Source organism: Budorcas taxicolor, chromosome 18 (assembly GCF_023091745.1).
Source record: "Budorcas taxicolor isolate Tak-1 chromosome 18, Takin1.1, whole genome shotgun sequence".
NCBI lineage: Eukaryota > Metazoa > Chordata > Mammalia > Artiodactyla > Bovidae > Budorcas > Budorcas taxicolor.
The window spans coordinates 35,813,353-35,834,323 of NC_068927.1; the positions used below are offsets into that span (position 1 = coordinate 35,813,353).

Here is a 20,971-nt window from a genome sequence, read left to right on the forward strand (position 1 = left end):
CAACAAGCCTACAGATGGGTGCTGTCACTCCCATTCTCCCAGCCGAGCTGATCTTTGGAAACCGGTAACTTTTAAAAAGTAAACAGAAGCATTCATTAAGGGGTGGAGCTGAAATTCAAGCCCATCTATCTTGCTTCACAGCCAGCGCTGTTTTCTCTGAACTTCGACATTTCCAGGATCTGGACTGTAAATATGCTAGATCCCTCTGGAAGCTATTAAAAAACTAAACAGGACCCAAAGGACTCGCTTATGCTAAGCCCCACTCACCAACCAAGACTTAATTATAGTTTTGGCTCTCCAGTCAATCAGGCACCATCTGATCAGCACTAGTTAGATCTGCAGTCCCCATCCTTTTTTGGCACCCAGGACCCGTTTTGTGGAAGACCTCCCCCCCAACCCCCCTGGGGAGGAAGGGAAGGAGACGGTTTCAGGATAATTGAAGTGCGTTACACTTATTGTGTACTTTATTTGTATTATTGTAATATTGTGCACTTTATTTGTATTATTAGGACATCTGGTCCATCTCAGATCAGATTATCAGGTATTAGATCCCAGAGGCTGGGAACCTCTGAGTTAGGTAACCTGATAGACCCCCTGCCATCCCCTAGGAAAGTAATCTTGCAATAACCAATTTCCTTGTTCCCACTCCCTTCTGCCTTTAAGTCTTTCATTTTGTACACCTCTTCAGAGCTCCTTTCTGTTAGACTGGATCGCCGCCCTATTTGAATCTTTTTTGTTGTTGTTGTTCAAATAAAATCTTAAAAATTTTAGTATGCCTCAGTTTATCTTTTATCAAATGTACAATCAATATGTGGTCGTCTGGACAGACAACTAGGAGGTGGGGAGAAGTTGGCCTTCGGAGCTCCCCTGTAGGTTACCGGAAACGCATAGTGCGAACCGAACCCGGCTTTCTGGCTTTCCGCAGAGAGGGAGCCTGTGGCAGGGAGGGGGGGACCTGGCGTGCACCCAAGTGCGGCTGCAGTGACTTGCGTGTGCACGCGCCAGGGCGGGAAGCCTAGAAGCGCTGCACGTGGCCGGGGTGGCCGTTGCAGACTTGGCTCAGGGCCTGGCAGAGAGGTGCGCTGAACAGGGGGACCCGCGGGAAAGTGCTGCTGCTGGGTCTGCAGGGGCGATGCAGACCCTGAAACCGAAACCAAAGTCTCGCCCCTTCTGCTGCAGCGTAAAAGGCCACGTGAAGCTGCTGCGATTGGTGAGGGCGGGGCCGGGGGACTGGGGGGCGGAGTCCCAGCGCACTTCCCTGCTGGGAGATAAAGCCGCCAAGTAAGAAGCTTATGCTCCCTTCTCTCCTCTCTTTCAGCTTTGTTTCTATCAAGGCCTTCTTAAAGGGAAGGCATTTCGCCTTACACCCTGGGGTTAGAAGGAGAGAAATAGGACAACTGTCCTCTTCATCAGGAGCTTTCTGTACCCAGCAGTAGTAGCAAGGGTTAGTCACTCAGTCGTGTCCCGCTCTTTGAGACCCCATGGACTGTGGCCCTCCAGGCTCCTCGGCCCATGGGATTCTCCAGGCAAGCGTACTGGAAGTGGGTTGCCATGCCCTTCTCCAGAGGATCTTTCCTGTTAGCTCAGACGGTAAAGGATCTGCCTGCAGTGCAGAAGACCCGGGTTCGATCCCTGGGTCGGGAAGATCCCCTGGAGAAGGGCATGACTACCCACTCCAGTATACTTGCCTGGAGAATCCCATGGACAGAGGAGTGTGGCAGGCTACAATCCATGGGGTATCAAAGAGTCGAACACAACTAAGTAACTAACACTTCACAGACCCACTCATAAAGCAAGCTCTGCACACCTGCATGAATGGCCTACACTTGGACCCCCAAACCAAATTACCCAGGTTACCATGTGAGGCTGCTACAGTTGTACCATTCAGACGCCAACGAGGTTAAAACCAAAACCAAAAAAATCCACTGAGGGGTTTCGGAGAATGCTGTGTTTACTTACTATAACTCACAAGTTTTTTGTTTTTGTTTTTCCCAAGCTTTATTGAGATATTTCATATATGATAAAGCTTACTGATTTAAAGTGTGACCCCATGGACTGTAGCCTACCAGGCTTCTCTGTCCATGGGATTTTCCAGGCAAGAGTACTGTCGTGGGTTACCATTTCCTTCTCCAGAGGATCTTCCTGACCCAGGGATTGAACCCGGGTCTCCTGCATTGTAGGCAGATGCTTTACCATCTGAGCCACCAGGGAAGTCCCTGACTTAAAGGGTACAACTAAATGTTTTTAGTACACTCATAGGTGTGTAGTGATATTGTGTTTTTTTAATCAATTTTTTTAATTGAAGGATAATTGCTTTACATAATTTTGTTGTTTTCTGTCAAACCTCAACATGAATCAGTCATAGGTATACATATATCCTTCCTCCCTTTTGAACCTCCCTCTCATCTCCCTCCCTATCCCACCCCTCTAAAATAGATACAGAGCCCCTGTTTGAGTTTCCTAAGCCATACAGCAAATTCCCCTTGGCTATCTATTTTACATATGCTACTGTAAGTTTCCATGTTACTCTCTCCATGCATCTCACCCTCTCCTCCCTTCTCCCCATGTCCATAAGTCTATTCTCTATGTCTGTTTCTCCATTGCTGTCCTGTAAATTCTTCAGAACCATTTTTCTAGATTCCGTATATATGTGTTAGAATACAATATTTATCTTTCTCTTTCTGACTTATTTCACTCTGTATAATAGGCTCTAGCTTCATCCACCTCATCAGAACTGACTCAAATGTGTTCCTTTTTATGGTTGAGTAATATTCCATTGTGCATATGTACCACAACTTCTTTATCCATTCACCTATCAATGGACATCTAGGTTGCTTCCACGTTCTAGCTATTGTAAATAGTGCTGCAATAAACAATGGGATACATGTGTCTTTTTGAATTTTGGTTTCCTCAGGGTATATGGCTAGGGGTGGGATTGCTGGGTTATATGGTGGTTTTATTCCTAGTTTTTTAAGGAATCTCCATACCATCTTCCATAGTGGCTGTATCGATTTAAATTCCCACCAACAGTGCAAGAGCATTCCCTTTTCTCCACACCCTCTCCAGCATTTATTGTTTGTAGACATTTTGATGAGGGCCATTCTTACTGGTGTGAGGTGATATCTCATTGTAGTTTTGATTTGCATTTCTCTAATAATGTGCAATGTTGAGCATCTTTTCATGTGTTTGTTAGCCATCTGTATGTCTTCTTTGGAGAAATGTCTGTTTAGGTCTTTTCCCCACTTTTTGATCGGGTTGTTTTCTGGTATTGAGTTGTATGAGTTTCTGGTATTGCTTGTATATTTTGGAAATTAATCCTTTGTCATTTGTTTCATTTGCTATTCTCCCATTCTGAGGATTGTCTTTTCACCTTTCTCATAGTTTTCTTTGCTGTATAAAAGCTTTTTAAGTTTATTCAGGTCCCACTTGTTTGCTTTTGTTTTTATTTCCATTAATCTAGGAGGTGGGTCATAGAGGATCTTGCTTTAATTTATGTCATCGAGTGTTCTGCTTATGTTTTCCTCTAAGAGTTTTATAGTTTCTGGTCTTACATTTAGGTCTTTAATCCATTTTGAGTTTATCTTTGTGTATGGTGTTAGGAAGTGTTGTAATTTCATTCTTTTACATGTAGCTGTCCAGTTTTCCCAGCAACATTTATTGAAGAGGCTGTCTTTTCCCCATTGTATATTCTTGCCTCTTTTGTCAAAAATAAGGTACTCATAGGTGCATGGGTTTATTTCTGGGCTTTCTATCTTGTTCCATTGGTCTATATTTCTGTTTCTGTGCCAGTACCATACTGTCTTGATGACTGTAGCTTTGTAGTATAATCTGAAGTTAGGAAGGTTGATTCCTCCAGCTCCATTCTTCTTTTTCAAGACTGCTTTGGCTATTTGGGGTCTTTTGTGTTTCCATATGAATTGTGAAATTTTTTGTTCTAGATCTGTGAAAAATGCCATTGGTAATTTGATAGGGATCTCATTGAATCTGTAGATTGTGTTTGGTAGTATAGGCATTTTCACAATATTGATTCCTCCTACCCAGGAACATGGAATATCTCTCCATCTGTTTGTGTCATCTTTGATTTCTTTCATTAGTATCTTATAATTTGCTGTGTAGAGTTCTTTTATCTCCTTACGTAAGTTTATTCCTAGATATTTTATTCTTTTTGTTGCAATGGTGAGTGGAATTGATTCCTTAATTTCTTTTTCAGATTTTTCATTGTTAGTATAAGAAATGCAAGTGATTTCTGTGTATTGATTTTGTATCCTGCAACTTTGCTAAATTCACTGATTAGCTCTAGTAATTTTCTGATACTATCTTTAGGGTTTTCTATGTACAGTATCATTCATCTACAAATAGTGAGAGCTTTACTTCTTCTTTTCTGATCTGGATTCCTTTTCTTTTTCTTCTCTGGTTGCTGTAGCTAGGACTTCCAGAACTATGTTGAATAATAGTGGTGAAAGTGGACACCCTTGTCTTGTTCCTGATCTTAGGGGGAATGCTTTCAGTTTTTCATCATTGAGTATAGTGTTTGCTGTAGGCTTATCATATATGGCCTTTACTATGTTGAGGTAGGTTCCTTCTGTGCCCATTTTTTGAAGAGTTTTCATCATAAATGGGTGCTGAATTTTGTCAAAGGCTTTTTCTGCATCTATTGAGATTATCATATGGTTTTTATCTTTCAATTTGTTAATATGGTGTATCACATTAATTGATTTGCGTATATTGAAGAATCCTTACATTCCTGGAATAAACTCAACTTGATCATGGTGTATGAGCTTTCTGATGTGCTGCTGAATTCTGTTTGCTAAAATTTTGTTGAGAATTTTTGCATCTATGTTCATCAGTGATATTGGCCTGTAGTTTTCTTTTTTTGTGTTGTCTGTCTGGTTTTGGTATCAGGGTGATAGTGGCCTCATAGAATGAGTTTGGAAGTATTCCTTCCTCTGCAATTTTTTGGAGGCGTTTTAGAAGGATAGGCATTAGCTCTTCTCTAAATGTTTGATAGAATTCTCCTGTGGAGCCATCTGGACTGGGCTTTTGTTTTTTGGGAGATTTTTGATCACAGCTTCAATTTCATTGCTTATAATTGGGTTGTTCATAAGTTCTATTTCTTCCTGGTTCAGTCTTGGAAGATTGAACTTTTCTAAGAATCTGTCCATTTCTTCCAGGTTATCCATTTTAATCGCCATATAATTGTTCATAATAGTCTCTTATAATCCTTTGTATTTCTGCATTGCCTATTGTAACCTCCCCTTTTTCATTTCTAATTTTGTTGATTTGATTCTTCTCTCTTTTTTTCTTGATGGGTCTGGTCAAAGGTTTGTCAATTTTGTTTATCTTCTTAAAGAACCAGCTTTTAGCTTTATTAATCTTTACTATTGTTTCTTTCCTTTTTTTCATATATTTCTGCTCTGATCTTTATGATTTCTTTCCTTCTAATAATTTTGGGGGTTTTTTGTTCTTTTTCCAGTTGATTTAGGTGTAAAGTTAGGTTGCCTATTCAATGTTTTCCTTGTTTCTTGAGGTAGGATTGTATTGCTATAAACTTACCTCTTAGAACTGCTTTTACTGCATCCCATAGGCTTTGAGTTGTTGTATTTTCATTATCATTTGTTTCTAGAAATTTTTTTATTTCCTTTTTGATTTCTTCAGTAACCTGTTGGTTATTTAGAAACGTATTGTTTAATCTTCATGTGTGTGTGTTTTTTACAAAAAACACTCACAAGTTTTCATCTGAGTGAGCACAAGGCCGATAGAGCCCAGAGCAAGGACAGTGTAACTGTGCATTTCTGGGGGTGTCAGACCTGCCAAGAGATTGCAGCCAGTTCTGGATAGAGGTTTGGGAGAGAATGAACTGTCATTTGGAGGATGGTGACCTGGCTAGTTAGAGAAGTGGAAACTATCATAGGAGACTATGTTGAAGAATTTTAAGAAAAGGGGAAGGAAAAAAATAATTCTTAAATTTTAAAGAGGTGACCTATAAGAAGAGGGGATAGAAAGTTAAAACTTACAAGGAAACAGCTCCGCTTAATAAGAGAAAGAGTTTTCTATTGGGAAAGTGGCAAAATACGTGGCCACTTGGGAAGGCAGTACATTCTCAGACAGAAGAGGTACCAGGTGCAGGCAAGTACCTGGTGAGCACATTGTAATGGCAGCTCAAACTCCAGGTGAGTGGGCAGGACAAACTGCACACAAGGCCCTTCTGCACCAAAGTCTTTGATTCTGAAAAATATAACATACTGCAAGTCAGAAGGCCTGAGGGAAGTTTAGAAAACTACTCGAGTTCAAAGGGCTTCCCTGGTGGCTCAGAATCCCTCATAAAGAATCTGCCTGAATCCGCCTGTAGTGCAGGAGACCTGGGTTCAATCCCTGAGTCAGGAAGATCCCCTGGTACAGGAAATGGCAACCCACTCCAGTATTCTTGCCTGGGGAATTCCACAGACAGAGGAACCTGGCTACAATCCACGGGGTCAAAAAGAGTTGGACGTGACTGGGTGACTAACACACTTTGACTTCAAAGAACAGAGAAATTCCCTTGGGTTGGGAGTAAATAATCAGGAAAGAAGTGACTGGAAGGTCTGGGGTTCTGAAAGCTCTGGAACACTGGAGGAGAAACAGGATTTTGTGAGAAAGTTTTGATTTTTGACATACGAATTTCCTCCACAAACATTTTAAATATTTACTGTCTTCCCAGCCCTGAGTTAGGACTTGAAACAACAGACATCCAAGACAAAAGTCCCTGACTCATGGGGTTCTTCAGTTTAGACAGAGTCAGACACACAAGCAGATAGTTTTGGTGTTTGATAAGATGAAGTTAGGGCACAGAATGAGGCATTTATACAAGGAGGTATCAGGAAGCTTCCTAGGGGGACACGGGTAGGGTTTAAGGGACAGTCACCTGAGTAAAGGATGGAGGCAAAAAAAAAAAAAAGCATGATTTATAAGAAACCATAACAAGTTGAGTGCTGCCTTATTTTTTTCCATTCAACAAATATTTATTGAAAGCTGCCATGTGCCAGGCACTGTTTCTGGCTCTTGGGAAGTATCAGGGAACAAAGCAAAGATCCGTGTACTCACAGAGTTTATGTATTGGGGTGGGAGGGAGGAAAACAACAACAACAAACAGAAAAAATAAATGGTGTAGAATTCTAGAAGGGGGCAGGTGCTATGGAACAAGAGAAAACTAAAGCCATGTAAGAGTATCAGAGAAGAAAGCGTTGGAGAGGATGGTTGCAGGTTGCAAGACTAGAATGGTCATATTAGGCCCTGTTGAGATGACTTCTGAGCGAAGCATTAAGTGAGATGAGAGAGTTAACTATGAATACATTGGGTTAGCCAGAAAGATTGCTCAGTTTTTTCCATAAGATGTTATAGAAAACCCCAAACAAACTTTTTGGCCAACCCAAGATGAAGGAAGACGTGTTTCAGGCAAAGAAACACCCAGTACAATGGCCCTACGGCAGGAATGTACCTGAAGCATTCAAGCAGAAGTGAGAAAGCCGGTATAGCGGGGCTGGAGTGACATGGGGACAGTGGGAGATGAAGGTTTTGAATAAAGGTTTATATGATGTGACTAACATTTTAAAAAGTGCACCAGCTGCTACGGTGACAGTAGACTGGGGGCTGGGGGTTTGGGGGACAGGAGGATTCTGCAGAGGCAAGGGTAAAAAAAAAAAGATGATCAGTTAGAGCTATTGCAGTAATCTGGGCAAGAGATGACTGTGGCTCAGACCAGGCCTCTAGCAGAGTAGGTTATAAGGAATGGTCACATTTGGGATCTATGTTGAAAGGAGCCCCAACAAGATTTGCTGATAAACCAGGTATGGTATGAAAAAGAGAGAGGAGTCCGAGATCCTGCCAAAGTTTTTGGCCTAAGCAGCTGGAAGAATGCAACTGCCATCCACTGAAAGCCTGTGGGTAAAGCAGATGTAGCCAGAGAAACAGAAGTTCAATTTTGGATTTCATTGTTAGAGATGTCTATTAGACATTCAAGTGGCAATACTGAATAGGCATTTGGAATATACAAGACTGGATTGTAGGAGAGATTGGCACTGTAGAAATGTGTGTTAAGTCCCTTCAGTCATGTCTGACTCTGTGCAACCCTATGGACTGTAGCCCGCCAGGCTCCTCTGTCCATGGGATTTTCCAGGCACAAATATTAGAGTGGGTAGCCGTGTTTTCCTCCATGGGATCTTCCTGACTCAGGGATCGAACCCAAGTCTCCTGTAACTCCTGCATTGCAGGCATATTCTTTATCACTGAGCCACCAGGAAGCCACTGCAGAAAGAGGTATTTAAAGTCACAAGACTGATGAGATCATCAAGAGGTGACTGTACACAGAGTGGAGAAGAGGACCATGGATTGAGCCCTGGAACACTTCAACATTAAGAGGCTGGGGAGAGGAGGAGGAGCCGGCAAAGGAGAATGAAAGTGAAAGTCGCTGAATCATGTCCGATTCTTTGTGACCCCATGGACTGTAGCCTGCCAGGCTCCTCTGTCCACAGAACTCTCCAGACCAGAATACTGGAGTGGGAAGCCATTCCCTTCTCCAGGGGATTTTCCCAACCCAGGGATTGAACCCAGTTCTCCTACATTGCAGGCAGATTCTTTTCTGTCTGAGCCACCAGAGGAAACCAAAGAAGAATGAGAGAGAGAGCAATTAGGGAAGTGAGAGGAACCAAGAGTACGGTGTCCTAGAAGCCAAATGAAGGAAGTTCTCAAGAGAATGAACAACTGTGACAAATACTGATGACAGTTCAAATAAGATGAGGACTGAAAATTGAACACTGGAATTACCCTGTAGATAAACTGTCAACAGCTCTTTGCTAAAGTAGACAGGAGCTGAGTCATGGAAGATTCGAACACCATGGTGAAGGGAGGCTCTGTTCTGAAAACCATGGGGAGCCACGGAAGGATTTTAAACAGGTGGAGTGTTGCACAGATCTTCATTTTAGAAATTTCACTGTGGGACCTTTGTCATGTCAGTTCAAGGAAAAGATACTGAAGAGCAATAACTGGAGTGACTAAGTGGATTCCCAAAATGTTTAGGCAAGTCAGCAGGACCTGATGATTGGTCTGTTGTGGGCAGTAAGTTGGAGCAGTGATCTTAGGTTTCCAGGGCAGGTGAAAAGTTAGATGGTCGTTATCACCAATTAAGATAGTGAATACAGGAGCAAGGGACAAGGTGACATCAGTTTTGCCTACGGTGAATTGAAGATTCCTGTCAGTTATTCTGATGTTCTAAATGGCTGTTTATGTGTGAGATGCTGAAGATACACCTGGGATAGAGACTCAGATTTATTGAGCAGGTTGTGGATAGAATCTAAACAAATGTCAGTGTTTTAAAGTGATGTGCAAAAGGAAAGCCCGCCAAGGCAGAAGAGTTTCAGAGGAACAAGATCTGAAAGAGGTGACAGGGGAGTCAAGGAGTAGAAAAGTAGGAAAAAGCCAATAGCAAGTAAGTCATGGGGGTCCAGTAGCATAAGGATTGAAAAATGTTTGTTAAATTTAGTAATTTTGAAATCATTGATGATCTTGGCAAAAGCAGTCTACATGGATGAAATGTTTGAGATATTAGTGAAATGTTGAAAAATTAACTGAAAACGAAGGCCAGGAGACAGGAAAATTATAAGAGCTGTAAGTATGGATTGAGGGAGAACCCCGGGTGACTGAAATCACGGGAAATGTGCCCAATTCCGAGGTTACCGATGCTGGGGACCGAAAAAGTGACCCTTGATTTCATAACCCATGAACTCAAGACCTTATCTGGTTCAGTAGAGTAAATGAAGTGATTTGAGATATGTTGCTGATAGTAATTATATTAATTATAAAAAACACGTTATTTAGTAACAAGTTATATTTACTGTAAAAGAAACTGACTGATTTAGAAGTTTCAAAGTAAGCTACTTTTACACTAATAAAGTAAATGATAGAATTATGAATAAGTAGCCTAGATAGATCCGAGGTTAAAAAGAGAATGTGGATGCTGACAGACTGATCGTAAGTCTAGCCAGCAAAGACTCCTGCCAAAACCATTTTCCAAGTACACAAAGACTTTGGATAAAGCTGTATCTCCCACAAGAACATCACAACATCAACAAACTCTCAGGGACCTACCAGCTTATTTTTTCCTTTAAGTCACTTATCATTTCTCTTTTCTATATCTTCATTTGGAAATGAGGAAATTAGATTAGATTAATTATCTTGGTTTTTTTTCACTTACGTTTTTGTTCATTCTGATTGCATTATGTTTAGATAAGAGAAAATATGTTAAAAAGTGATGTATCAAAATTGGTTTGTTTTTTTTTTTCTTTTCTTCTCCACAGGGTTCTTCGGAGAATTTTTTTTCTCTGACACTTTGTTTTAAACTTTCCTTCCCAGTATTTTTCTTTTAAAAAATAATTTTTATTTATTTTTGACTGTGCTGGGTCTTTGTTGCCACATGAGTTTTCTCTAGTTTCGGCAAGCAGGGGCTCCTCTCTAGTTGCAGTGCACAAGCTTCTCATTGTGGCGCTTCTCCTGTTGCAGGGCGCGGGCTCTAGAGCTCGTGGGCTTCCGAAGTTATAGCACGTGGGCTCTAGGCTTAGCTGCTCCGTAGCATGTGGGATCCTCCCAGACCAGGGATCAAACCTGTGTCTTCTGCATGGGTAGATGGATTTCTCACCACTTAGCCACCAGAGAAGCACCCCCAATGCTTTTCATGGCAACATTCTAAGTTTAAAATTGATGGTAGATTCCAGATTTTTGTTACAAGTTAAGGAGTGATGAGGAGGATAAGGAATTATAACAGCCAGTACACAGGCTTTTTTTGAGAAGCATTATAGGGAGAAGTAGAAAATGGGAATTTCTGTGGGAAGCAGATGAAAGGAAGGGTTGTGTATGTTTTAAGAGAAGATAACTTAGAGACTTCCCTGGTAGTCCAGTGGCCAAGGCTCCATGCTCCTAATGCAGGTGACCTGGGTTCAATCCCTGGTCAGGGAACTAGATCCCACATGCAGCAAGTAAGACTCAGCACAGCCAAATAAATAAATAAATATTGTTTAAAAAGAGAGAAGATAACTTAGATATGTTGAAAAGATGATGAGGAAAGGAGCTAGGGCAGGAGGAGAGAGTGAAGGTGTGAGAGGGAAACGGAGCTATTTAGTGGGAAAAGATCAAGGGCATGGATGTGGGAAGGGATGGCATTAGGTATACAAGTGGAGAACTTAATTAAACAAAACAGGAAGGGACACCTAGTTCTCTAAAATGAGAAGAGAAGTCGACATCCGTGCATTTTAGACCGCCTTTTTCAGATGTGTGTGTGTGTATAAAGAAGAAACCCGTTTATTTTGTCATTTTAGAATCGATCATTTTTACAGCTTAACCTTGTTCAATCATCACTGAAGAGGTCGTGTTTGTTTTTTTTTCCCCCTCTAGGCACTAGCTGCAACATCTATGACCTTTTTCATCCTAGCACAAGCGCCAGAGCCGTACATTGTCGTCACTGGATTTGAAGTCACTTCTACTTTCTTTTTCATACTTTTATATATACTCAGACTTGATCGATTAATTAGCTGTTTATTTTGGCCTTTACTTGTAAGTGTTCAGTTTCATTGTTAACTACTTTTTCCTGCCATAGAGAAACATTTTAATAAACTCTGTTGTTTAGTTTTTGTAAACCTTTAAGGAATCTCTAACAGGCTTAGGAAGGAGGAACGCTATCCACTGCTAATGTGCTCTGGGGAGATCCTCAGGGAACCAGAGCAACCGTTGAGCATGGATTCTCCTCGGAGCTCCATCTATCGGTAGATAACGGCTGATGCTTCTGTTAGGGAAATTCACTTAGGGGTAGATCATCAAAATAAATTTAAGATCATGGTCAAATAAAATCATAGAACATTCTTAATCTTTACCTCCCGTTGACGTTCATGTTGATATGACCTCAAAATTAGGGAACAGAGATAGAGCCAGATACACAAGTATCTACATCTTACATATCCCTGATCACTAAATGGAAAATCAAAATAATTTAGAGGCTGAATAAAGCACAATGTTATCTTACTTTAAAATGTCTGTCATCATTGATGCTAAATAATTTTTAACTCATCTTGTAGAACCGTTTTCAGTAGCATAGGGACTTTACCTGTCATACTCACAGCTTTAGGAATAGCTGCCCAGTGGAGTGCCCAAATGGTCCAGAAACTCTTGAAATAGGCAAATTGAAGATATTAGCTAAGATTCTTGGCCTGTCAGCCTGGACCATAAGCTGGTTCTAGGAAAACCGGAGCAACTTCACTGCTCCTCTTTCAAGTCTTAGCCCCAGAATCCTGTGTCCTTAGGTCTCCTTTCTGAGACCCCTGCTGGCTTTCCACCCTTTGGCCGGACAGGGAGCTGCACTGGTCTCATCCTTTTGGGTTCCAGAGCACTCGTATCCAAGCTGATAACCCTATATTAGGGGACTTGCCTGGTGGCTCAGCAGGTAGAATCCTCCTGCAATGCAGGTGACCCAAGAGCCTCGGCTTCAATCCCTGGGTCAGAGGAAGATCCCCTGGAGTAGGAAATGGCAACCCACTCCAGTATTCTTGCCTGGAAAATCCCATGGACAGAGGAGCCTGGCAGGCTACAGTCCATGGGGTCGCAGGGAGCTGGACACTGAGCAACTAACACTTCATTTCAACCCGTATTAAGGAGAGAGGACTCTAGAGCTGTTCTCAGACCATAAACATGCCTTAAGGTGGCGCCTTCTGGAACCACTTTTGAAGGCCAGTGATGAGCATTTCAGGCTAATCACAAGCTGAGAACATCCCCAAAGTGGAGAGCTGGGGGAAGGATAGGATCTCTGTGGCATCTCTCCAAACTCCTCCCTGTGCTCCACTGTGGAGCTGGACCTGACTGCAGTAAGATCTGGACAGGAGATGACAAAGCCTTTCTTAGGTGGCCCTGTAACATCATTTAGAGGCAGAAAGGACTCAGCTAAATTATCCCAAAGAGATGAAGAACATGGTTCACATCCTGTTCATCTTATACCCTAAAAGTTATATAGTGCTCTTCACACTCTGCTTTTCCAAGGTTAATAAAACTAGCACATTTTAGCATTTATTTTTTTCCCCAAACTGTAATAATTCTCTGGAACTTCTTACATGTCCCAGTAATAAACTCGGAAAATAAATTTCACAGAATACATGGAGAGGGAGCGTGGCCTATGTGCAGCATACTGAAAAGTAGTCTCCAAATCTCTGAGCCTCAGCCTGGGCTGATACTGTACTCTGAGAAACGATGCTATCTGGCCAACTCAGTTATCACTCCATCATGAAACCCAGACTCCTCTCTGCTCTTGAGCCCATGAAAGCATTTATTCAGCAAATGTTAAGTATCTGCTAATCCCAGGTTCTATACTAGGCTCTTTGAGAAAACAAAACACAAGTCTTACACCTGACAGGCTTTCCATCTAGCCAGGAAGCAAGATTGATGAGCAATTCAGTATAATATTAATAGGTGCTCCCTGGATGGTATGGAGGTTCCCAGGAGGAGAAGGAAACCAAATCATAAGAGGCTTGCCTGAGGAAAACTAGGCCTGAGTTGAGGGCTGGAGGATGACAAGTAGTCAGCTGACTGATAACAGGGCTGAGCATTCTCCCAGTACAGGGAGCAACATGTGTGTGAGGTTCTAGGTGGAGAAAAAGCTGGGCCCTCAAGGACCTGCAGGAGTTCTGAGTGGCCGCGAAGCAGAAAGCGGGCAAGAGTAGAGATTTGAGAATGGGCTGCCGTCTAGGGGGTCACACAGAGTCAGACACAACAGAAGCGACTTAGCAGCAGCAGCAGCAGCAGCAGCAGCAGCAGCAGCAGGGGGAGGTCAGAGCATGCAAGAATTCAAGTGCCCTGGGTTTTAACCCAAAAGCCACTGGAAGCTTTGGGAGATTTTTAAGTAGAATGACACAATTAGCTTATATTTGAGGAGATCACTGGTAGCAATGTCAATGATGGCTTGAAGAGGGACAAAACCAGAGGTGGGTCTCGTAGACCCCTTAGAAGTCTGTTATCATAATTCAGACATGAAAATGAGAAAGGCCTAAATCAAGGTTAAAACTGTACCTGGAGAGAAAGAGTGTTGATGAAAACTGATAGGATTGGGCAACAGAAAAAAATCAAGGAGAGCTGCCATTTAAAGAACCGTCTTAAGAGGGTAACAAGACAGGAAGTTTAGGAGGAAGAATAGGTTTATTCGAGGGGAGAGGTGGATAATGAGTTCAGCTTGAGAAATAGAAGGTTTTAGTGCCTTATGGGACATTCAGATGGAAATGTTCAGGTCTGAGGCTTAGGAGAGAAGTTAGAGCGGCAACTCTGGGGGCGTTATCACCTCGTGATGGGAAAATGGCTCCGAGGGAGAGTAGAGCAAGATGAAGGCAAGACTGGGAAATATCAACATCTGGCGTGAAAGGGAGGAGTGAGTAGGCAGAGAAGGACAGGAGAGGACCCAAGGGAGACCCGTGTCCCAGAAGTTAAGAGAGGAGAGCATTTCAGAAAGAAAGGAGAGGTGACTAATGTTAAAAGTAAGGCAAGAAAGCCCAGAAAAAATTTATATATATATTTTTTCACTGTATTAACAGAGGCCCCCGGTGTGGAAAAGTGACAGTAAAGTGGTGGGAACAGTCAGACTGAGCAGGGGAGGAGACGGCTGTGGGCAGAGGGTCAGCACGGAGCTGAAGAAACCTCCCAGGGACCAAGGAGGGTAACGAACAGAGCGAGGTCCCTGCAGAGTGGCCGGCAGGAGCGAGGCCGGAGCACAACTGGGGACAATGCCTGTACATAAGTGAAGGACACCAAGATGGCAGAAGATTCCAGTTAAGCTACGGGGTTGGAGGAAGGGGGAAGGTAACCTGTCAATACTTCGGAAGATTCCAGTTAATCTACAGGGTTGGAGGAAGGGGGAAGGTAACCTGTCAATACTTCTATCAATGGCCACTGTCTTCACTGATTAGGAAAGGGCTTGGTCACCTGCACAGCAGATCTGTGGTGCATGTCATTGTCCCAGAGGTGTAGTACCTAACACAGTTCATAGAGCAGGTGTCCTCTGACTGGTCCCCTCAAGTGCTCCAGCGACAGAAAACACACACAGTGAGGCAACCCAGGTTTTTGTGGTGATATGTAAGAACAGGCTCAAAATTTCTAAGAAACCTCCATTTTTGTAATTAAATTTATAGTCTACTCCATGGCATACTGATGTTCGGTTTTTAATAGAAAAACAAGGCTTGAAACCACTATTAAGGATCACTGACATTCTGGGGCAGACGCATCCTTCCCTCCCCCCCTCCCCCACCCCCAGCCATTATTCTCTGCCCTTCCTAGAACATCATCTTTATCTGAAGCCATTTATATACACTTACTCAAATTACTACCAGGAGGCTGGCTATCTGTCTGAAGCAGAAGTGTGGTCTGTGCCTTGAAACAGCAAAATACCCAGCAGAGAGGAGCATTAACCTAGGACAGCTAGTCTCAATATGTCCTGCAGACGAGGACTTTTTTTCTGCCCAAGTGTATCATCTACTCTTGCTCTGTCCCCATTGAATCTCTTCCTGTTTTCTTTGTAATAACTACTTTTCTAAGTTACCAGGGTTTGGAAGATTTCTGTGTTAATAATTCCTTCCTGCTACAGTTATCTGCTAACATACATAAACTATTCCAGAATAAAGACAACTTACCTTTTCCACAGTATACATCCATTCCAAATATAAGTTGCACCTCTTAAAGCCACAGTTCAGAAATGCTTCAAGAAATTATTACATGAATGAGCTACATCATCAGAAATGATTGCATAATTGGCCAGCTGTTACATACAGATGTGTGAGAGTTTTTCTTTCCCAAAATTAAGTTTATCCTGCTCAAAGTTTTATTAATTGCATTTGGAGTAACATTATAAAGTTGTTTTATGGTGTAGACCACTCCACACTTATCAAAACTGAGCATTCTGACTTCTACTTTAAACCTTCCACATAAGACATACCCAGTCCTAACCAGATGAGTTCTCTCTCCAACTACCCCTCAACAAAAAACAAATAAGCCCTAATAAGGAATTAATGATTGGTGTGTCATACATTAAGAGACCCATTAGACATCATTGTTGACCAAATACAATATACATGTTATTTTACAATAGCAGTTTGACTTCCTAAAACTAAGTTATTTAAACTAAACAAATTTGTTTAAAAAAATGGAACTTTCAAAATCTTTAGGGAGCAGATTGACTCTGTTGGTGATCTTCATGTAACACTGATCTTTCTATTCTGTGTTTTCAGGATATTATCAACTCAGTGGTAGCAGCAGTATTTATGATAGTTGTATCTGTGTTGGCACTGATTCCAGAAACCACAATATATACAGTCCTTGGAGGGGTAAGTGGAGGTTCTTTCCAGTTTCTCCCTTCAGGTTTGATCAGAATTCAAATTTACTTGAAAAATAGATAGAGGAACAGAAAACTAGATCGTTTTCATCCTTGAGGCTCCTATCCCAGTACACAGTACCTAGTGGCTTAATGTTTTTGTGTATGAACACATGCCCTGATTAATGTGAAGGAATATGATTTCACACTAAATTTGAAGTTAACTAAATAAAGAGGTTCCTCTGTATTTCTCACAGATATATAGGGTTCGACTAAACGGAGGACCTACAGTTTAGGAATGAGTTACAATACTAAGCTCTCAGAAACCTGATATCAAGCAAAAATAACGAATGGTGGATGAATTTCACAGCTATCCCTTTTCAAGAAAATGATACATTCCGCTTGTTAAGGAAAGACACACAGTTCTGAGCCCAGTTATTTCTTGTCCAGATCCTGCTACAGATGGAATAAACATGTGTCATGTAAGGGAATGGGTGGTAGGAAGGCTTGTAACAAAAGGATTATTTTGAACACTGCTTGAAGAAAAGCTAATCAGTTTAATTTGGAAGGCAAGCCAAAACAAACCAAGAGTCAAGTAATTTAGTTACAGTTTCATCTGATATTCTTCTGAGATTTCTTAGAGGGGGTTCAAAATCATGACTTTTCTAGGTTCCAATTTAGAGAAGTGAATTAGAAAGTTCTTCTTAAATAAATCTCCCTCCAACTTCCTTATCTTTTCTTAGTGTGGGGCACTTGGGAGAAGTGGCCACACATGTCAGAATCCAGTCCATGCAGTCAAAGCTATGGTTTTTCCAGTAGTCATGCATAGATGTGAGAATTGGACCATTAAGTAGGCTGAGTGCCAAAGAACTGATGCTTTCAAACTGTGGTACTGGAGAAGAAGACTCTTGAAAATCCCTTGGACTACAAGGAGATCAAACCACTCAATCCTAAAGGAAATCAACCCTGAATACTCATTGGAAGGACTGATACTGCTACTGCTGCTAAGTCACTTCAGTTGTGTCCGACTCTGTGCGACCCCATACACGGCAGCCCACCAGGCTACGCCGTCCCTGGGATTCTCCAGGCAAGAACACTGGAGTGGGTTGCCATTTCCTTCTCCAATGCATGAAAGTGAAAAGTGAAAGTGAAGTCACTCAGTTGTGTCCGAATCTTTACGATCCCACGGACTGCAGCCCACCAGGCTCTTCTGCCCATGGGATTTTCCAGGCAAGAGTACTGGAGTGGGGTGCCATTGCCTTCTCCGGAAGGACTGATACTGAAGCTGAATCTCCAATACTTTGGCCACCTGATGTGACAAGCCGTCTCACTAGAAAAGACCCTAATACTGGGAAAGATTGAAGGCAGGAGGAGAAGGTGATAACAAAGGATAAGATGGTTGGATGGCATCACCGACTCAATGGACATGAGTTTGAACAAACTCCAGGAGATGGTGAAGGACAGGGAGCCTGGAGTGTTGCAGTCCATGGCGTTCCAAAGAGTCAGACACGACTTAATGACTGAACAACCACAAAGGCTTTTCCACTTCACTAGGCCCAAAGCAATTTGATGAGGGATGAGAATTACCCTAGAAATGAGATAGTGCCATAGCAGCAATTTCTCCTAGCTATCTTTAAAGATTATTTTATCCCTCAACTAGAGAGAAAGAAGGAGGAGGCACAGAATTTACTTTCATTTCCTCATTGATTCATTGATTCATTCTTTAAGTGCACTTTGGTAGGTGCTGACAAAGTATAGAGCCATAAGCCACAAGTGGCTGAGCACTGGAAATGTGGCTGACCTGAACTGAGATGAGCTGTACATGTAAAATATACACTGGATTTCAAAGACTTACTACTCCCCTCAAAAAATGTAGAATATTTCACTTATAATTTTATTATATTATTGATATGTTGAAATTATATTATTTTGGATATATCAGGCTGCTGCTGCTGCTAAGTCACATCAGTTGTGTCCGACTCTGTGCAACCCCATAGACAACAGCCCACCAGGCTCCTCTGTCCCTGGGATTCTCCAGGCAAGAATACTGGAGTGGGTTGCCATTTCCTTCTCCTATATCAGGCTAAATAAAGTATATTATTAAAATTAATTTCACTTGTGTTTTTTTTTTACTTTTTAGTGTGGAAATTAGAAATTTTCAGATCAATTATGTGGTTTACATTGGTAATTTGTATTTCTTTTGGATGTCCCCAGACTTGAATGTGACCCCTATCCTCAAGTTGCTTAAAGCCTAATACAGGAGACAAAAGTGCAAACAGCTGTATTTAAGTTGTTAGTGGAGTACTATGAAGCACAAGAAAAAGGAAGCAACTTCCTCTCTCTGGCAGGCTTCCCAGGCGGCTTAGTGATAAAGAATACACCTGCCAGTGCAGGAGACTCGAGTTTCATCCTTGGGTCAGGAAGATCCCCTGGAGAAGGAAATGGCAACTCATTCCATTATTCCTCCCTGGAAAATTCCATAGACAGAAGAGCCCAGTGGGTTACAGTCCATGGGGTCGCAAGAGTCAGCTGTGACATAGCAACTAAACAACAACAACAGGACCTCTCTCTGGAATCATAGTTTGCCAGGAATAAAGGGGAAGAAAGGCAGATGCTTACTGGTGGAGGAACCAGCAGCATGCTAGCAGCAAAGTCATGAAAGCATCTATAGTAAGTGTTGGGTTGGCCAAATGGTTGGTTCAGGTTTTCCTGTGACATCTTATGGAAGAACCCGAATGACTTTTTTGGGCAACCAAATACTTAGCGTGGTCAGAACCTAGGAAGCTGTGTTTGAGATTCAGGATGGAAAAGGGACAGAGTCTGAAGCCAGACCTCCTGGGCAGTTGGATGGAGCTAGTGATAGCACTGACATCCCTTTCTCCAGCCCGGGTGCCAGTTCTCAAATAGCCATCAGAGAGCCTAAAGACCATGCTCCAGTTAATCCCTTTTACTCAGGTTTTCCTGAGGCTTATTTAGAATCTCACCGCTTATGCGGATGTGGCCCAGCCTTGGAGAGGTCACGTTGGATCACCTATCACTCTAGTTCTCCTAAGTGCTTCTCACAGCTTAAATCTTGAGCTGATGTTAACCCTGACATTTTCCTCTGGTACAGTTTGCAATAGAAAAATGCAACAGTTGAACACTGGGTATAGAAATGTTGATTAGTAACTAAATCTTATCAGTAGGGCTTTAAACAGTAACATCGGGGAGCAAGAGATCCAGACAAGTATTTGCGTCAGAGCCCACACCACTTCAGTATTGGTTTCTGCTCACTTAAATGATCTTTCCCTTTCTCTAGGAAGGTACTGGTTAAACTTGAGAATGCAAATAAAATAATCTCTGAAATCTCTTCCCATTCTAGGATTAGATGACAGCATAGGGAACCCCAACAGGAGAGGAAGCTGGCAGGCAGACCACTTAGAAACCTGTGTGACCGTGGCCACAAGCAGTGACCCTGTGTCTTTGTTTCAGGTGTTTGGACTCGCGGCCTCGGTGTTCTCTATTGCTGATGGGGCACTTATTTACCGGAAGCTGCTGCTTAATCCAGGCGGTCCTTATCAGAAAACTGATGCTCATGACAAACTATGAGTTTTGTAAATTTATAGGCTTTTTCGTCGATGCTAAGTATTAAACATATCTCTTTTTCTAACACATACTTTCTGCAGTTCTCATTTTCATCTCAATATGGGAGCTGGAAGAAGAGATTTAGGAACTGCGCCAGCGCTCACTGGCACTGTAACTTCCGAGGAAGCGCTGGGAATCCGGATCCCTTTTCCTACTCCTGGGCCCAAGGGGTTGGGGGGCAGGAGGAAGAAAGAGAAAGGGCCGGGACAGCCCGAAATGGTCCCCAGAGCCCACTCCCCTCGGCTGGCTGGCAAGACGGAGGTGGCGGCATTGCGGGGATCTCGAGTTCCCCGGCGTCACATCCCGGTGGCTAAGAGGGTGCCTGGGGGGCTGGCTTTATCCGCGAGGAGCGACAGCTGCGTGCGCCCGCGAGGGAGAGGCGGGCCGCAGCCGTTGGGGCGAGACGCTAGTTCCCAGGGGAGGGCTGGCCGCGCCGTGCAAGGTTCAGAGCTGCAGGGCCCGTCAGACACCACCAGGCCCGGGGGTCCACCATGGATGCTCAAAAGCTCAACCCACCTTCGAAGGGCTCGAAATCCCGGGGGACTCTCTCGCGCTCTGTACACATCTCAGAGGGGCCGCATCCCGAGCGCTCGGGTCGATCCACACTCTCCGAGCACGGCGTCAGCGCGGCGCCCTCAGCATCCTTACTCAAGCAGCCTGCGACCCTCAGCCAAGAAGAGAAGGAGGCCATCCAAAAGCGTGCTGAGGGCCGGGCCAAAGTCCCGCCCAAATTCAGGGACAGCATCAAGCGTTTCTTCTTCTCGCCCACAGGAGCCTTGAAAATCATTAGGCTGGTGAGCAGAGAGAGCTGGTGACCCGCTGGGCGGATGCAAGGGTGGAGGCAGGCCGACTTCGGCCCCTGGGAGTGAGTGATTCCCAGGGGTGCGCCACCTCGGGGGAAGCGTCCCTAATTCCCTTTGCCAGTCTTCACCTTTCTTCCCCCTCTCCCCTGACTCCTCCCACGCACTCAACCCTTGCTACTAAATTTGG

General features: G+C 43.1%; 1 protein-coding gene across 1 annotated transcript in view; it reads left to right on the forward strand.

Annotated features, from left to right (window-relative positions):
• Positions 1-1,132: 1,132 nt before the first annotated feature.
• Positions 1,133-20,971, forward strand: part of LOC128063915 (CKLF-like MARVEL transmembrane domain-containing protein 1) — a 31,891-nt gene continuing 12,052 nt past the window's right edge. The window contains exons 1-2 of the mRNA XM_052656750.1: positions 1,133-1,210; positions 16,275-16,370. Coding sequence (XP_052512710.1) covers positions 1,133-1,210; positions 16,275-16,370 — 174 coding nt within the window. The remainder of the gene's footprint in view (positions 1,211-16,274; positions 16,371-20,971) is intronic.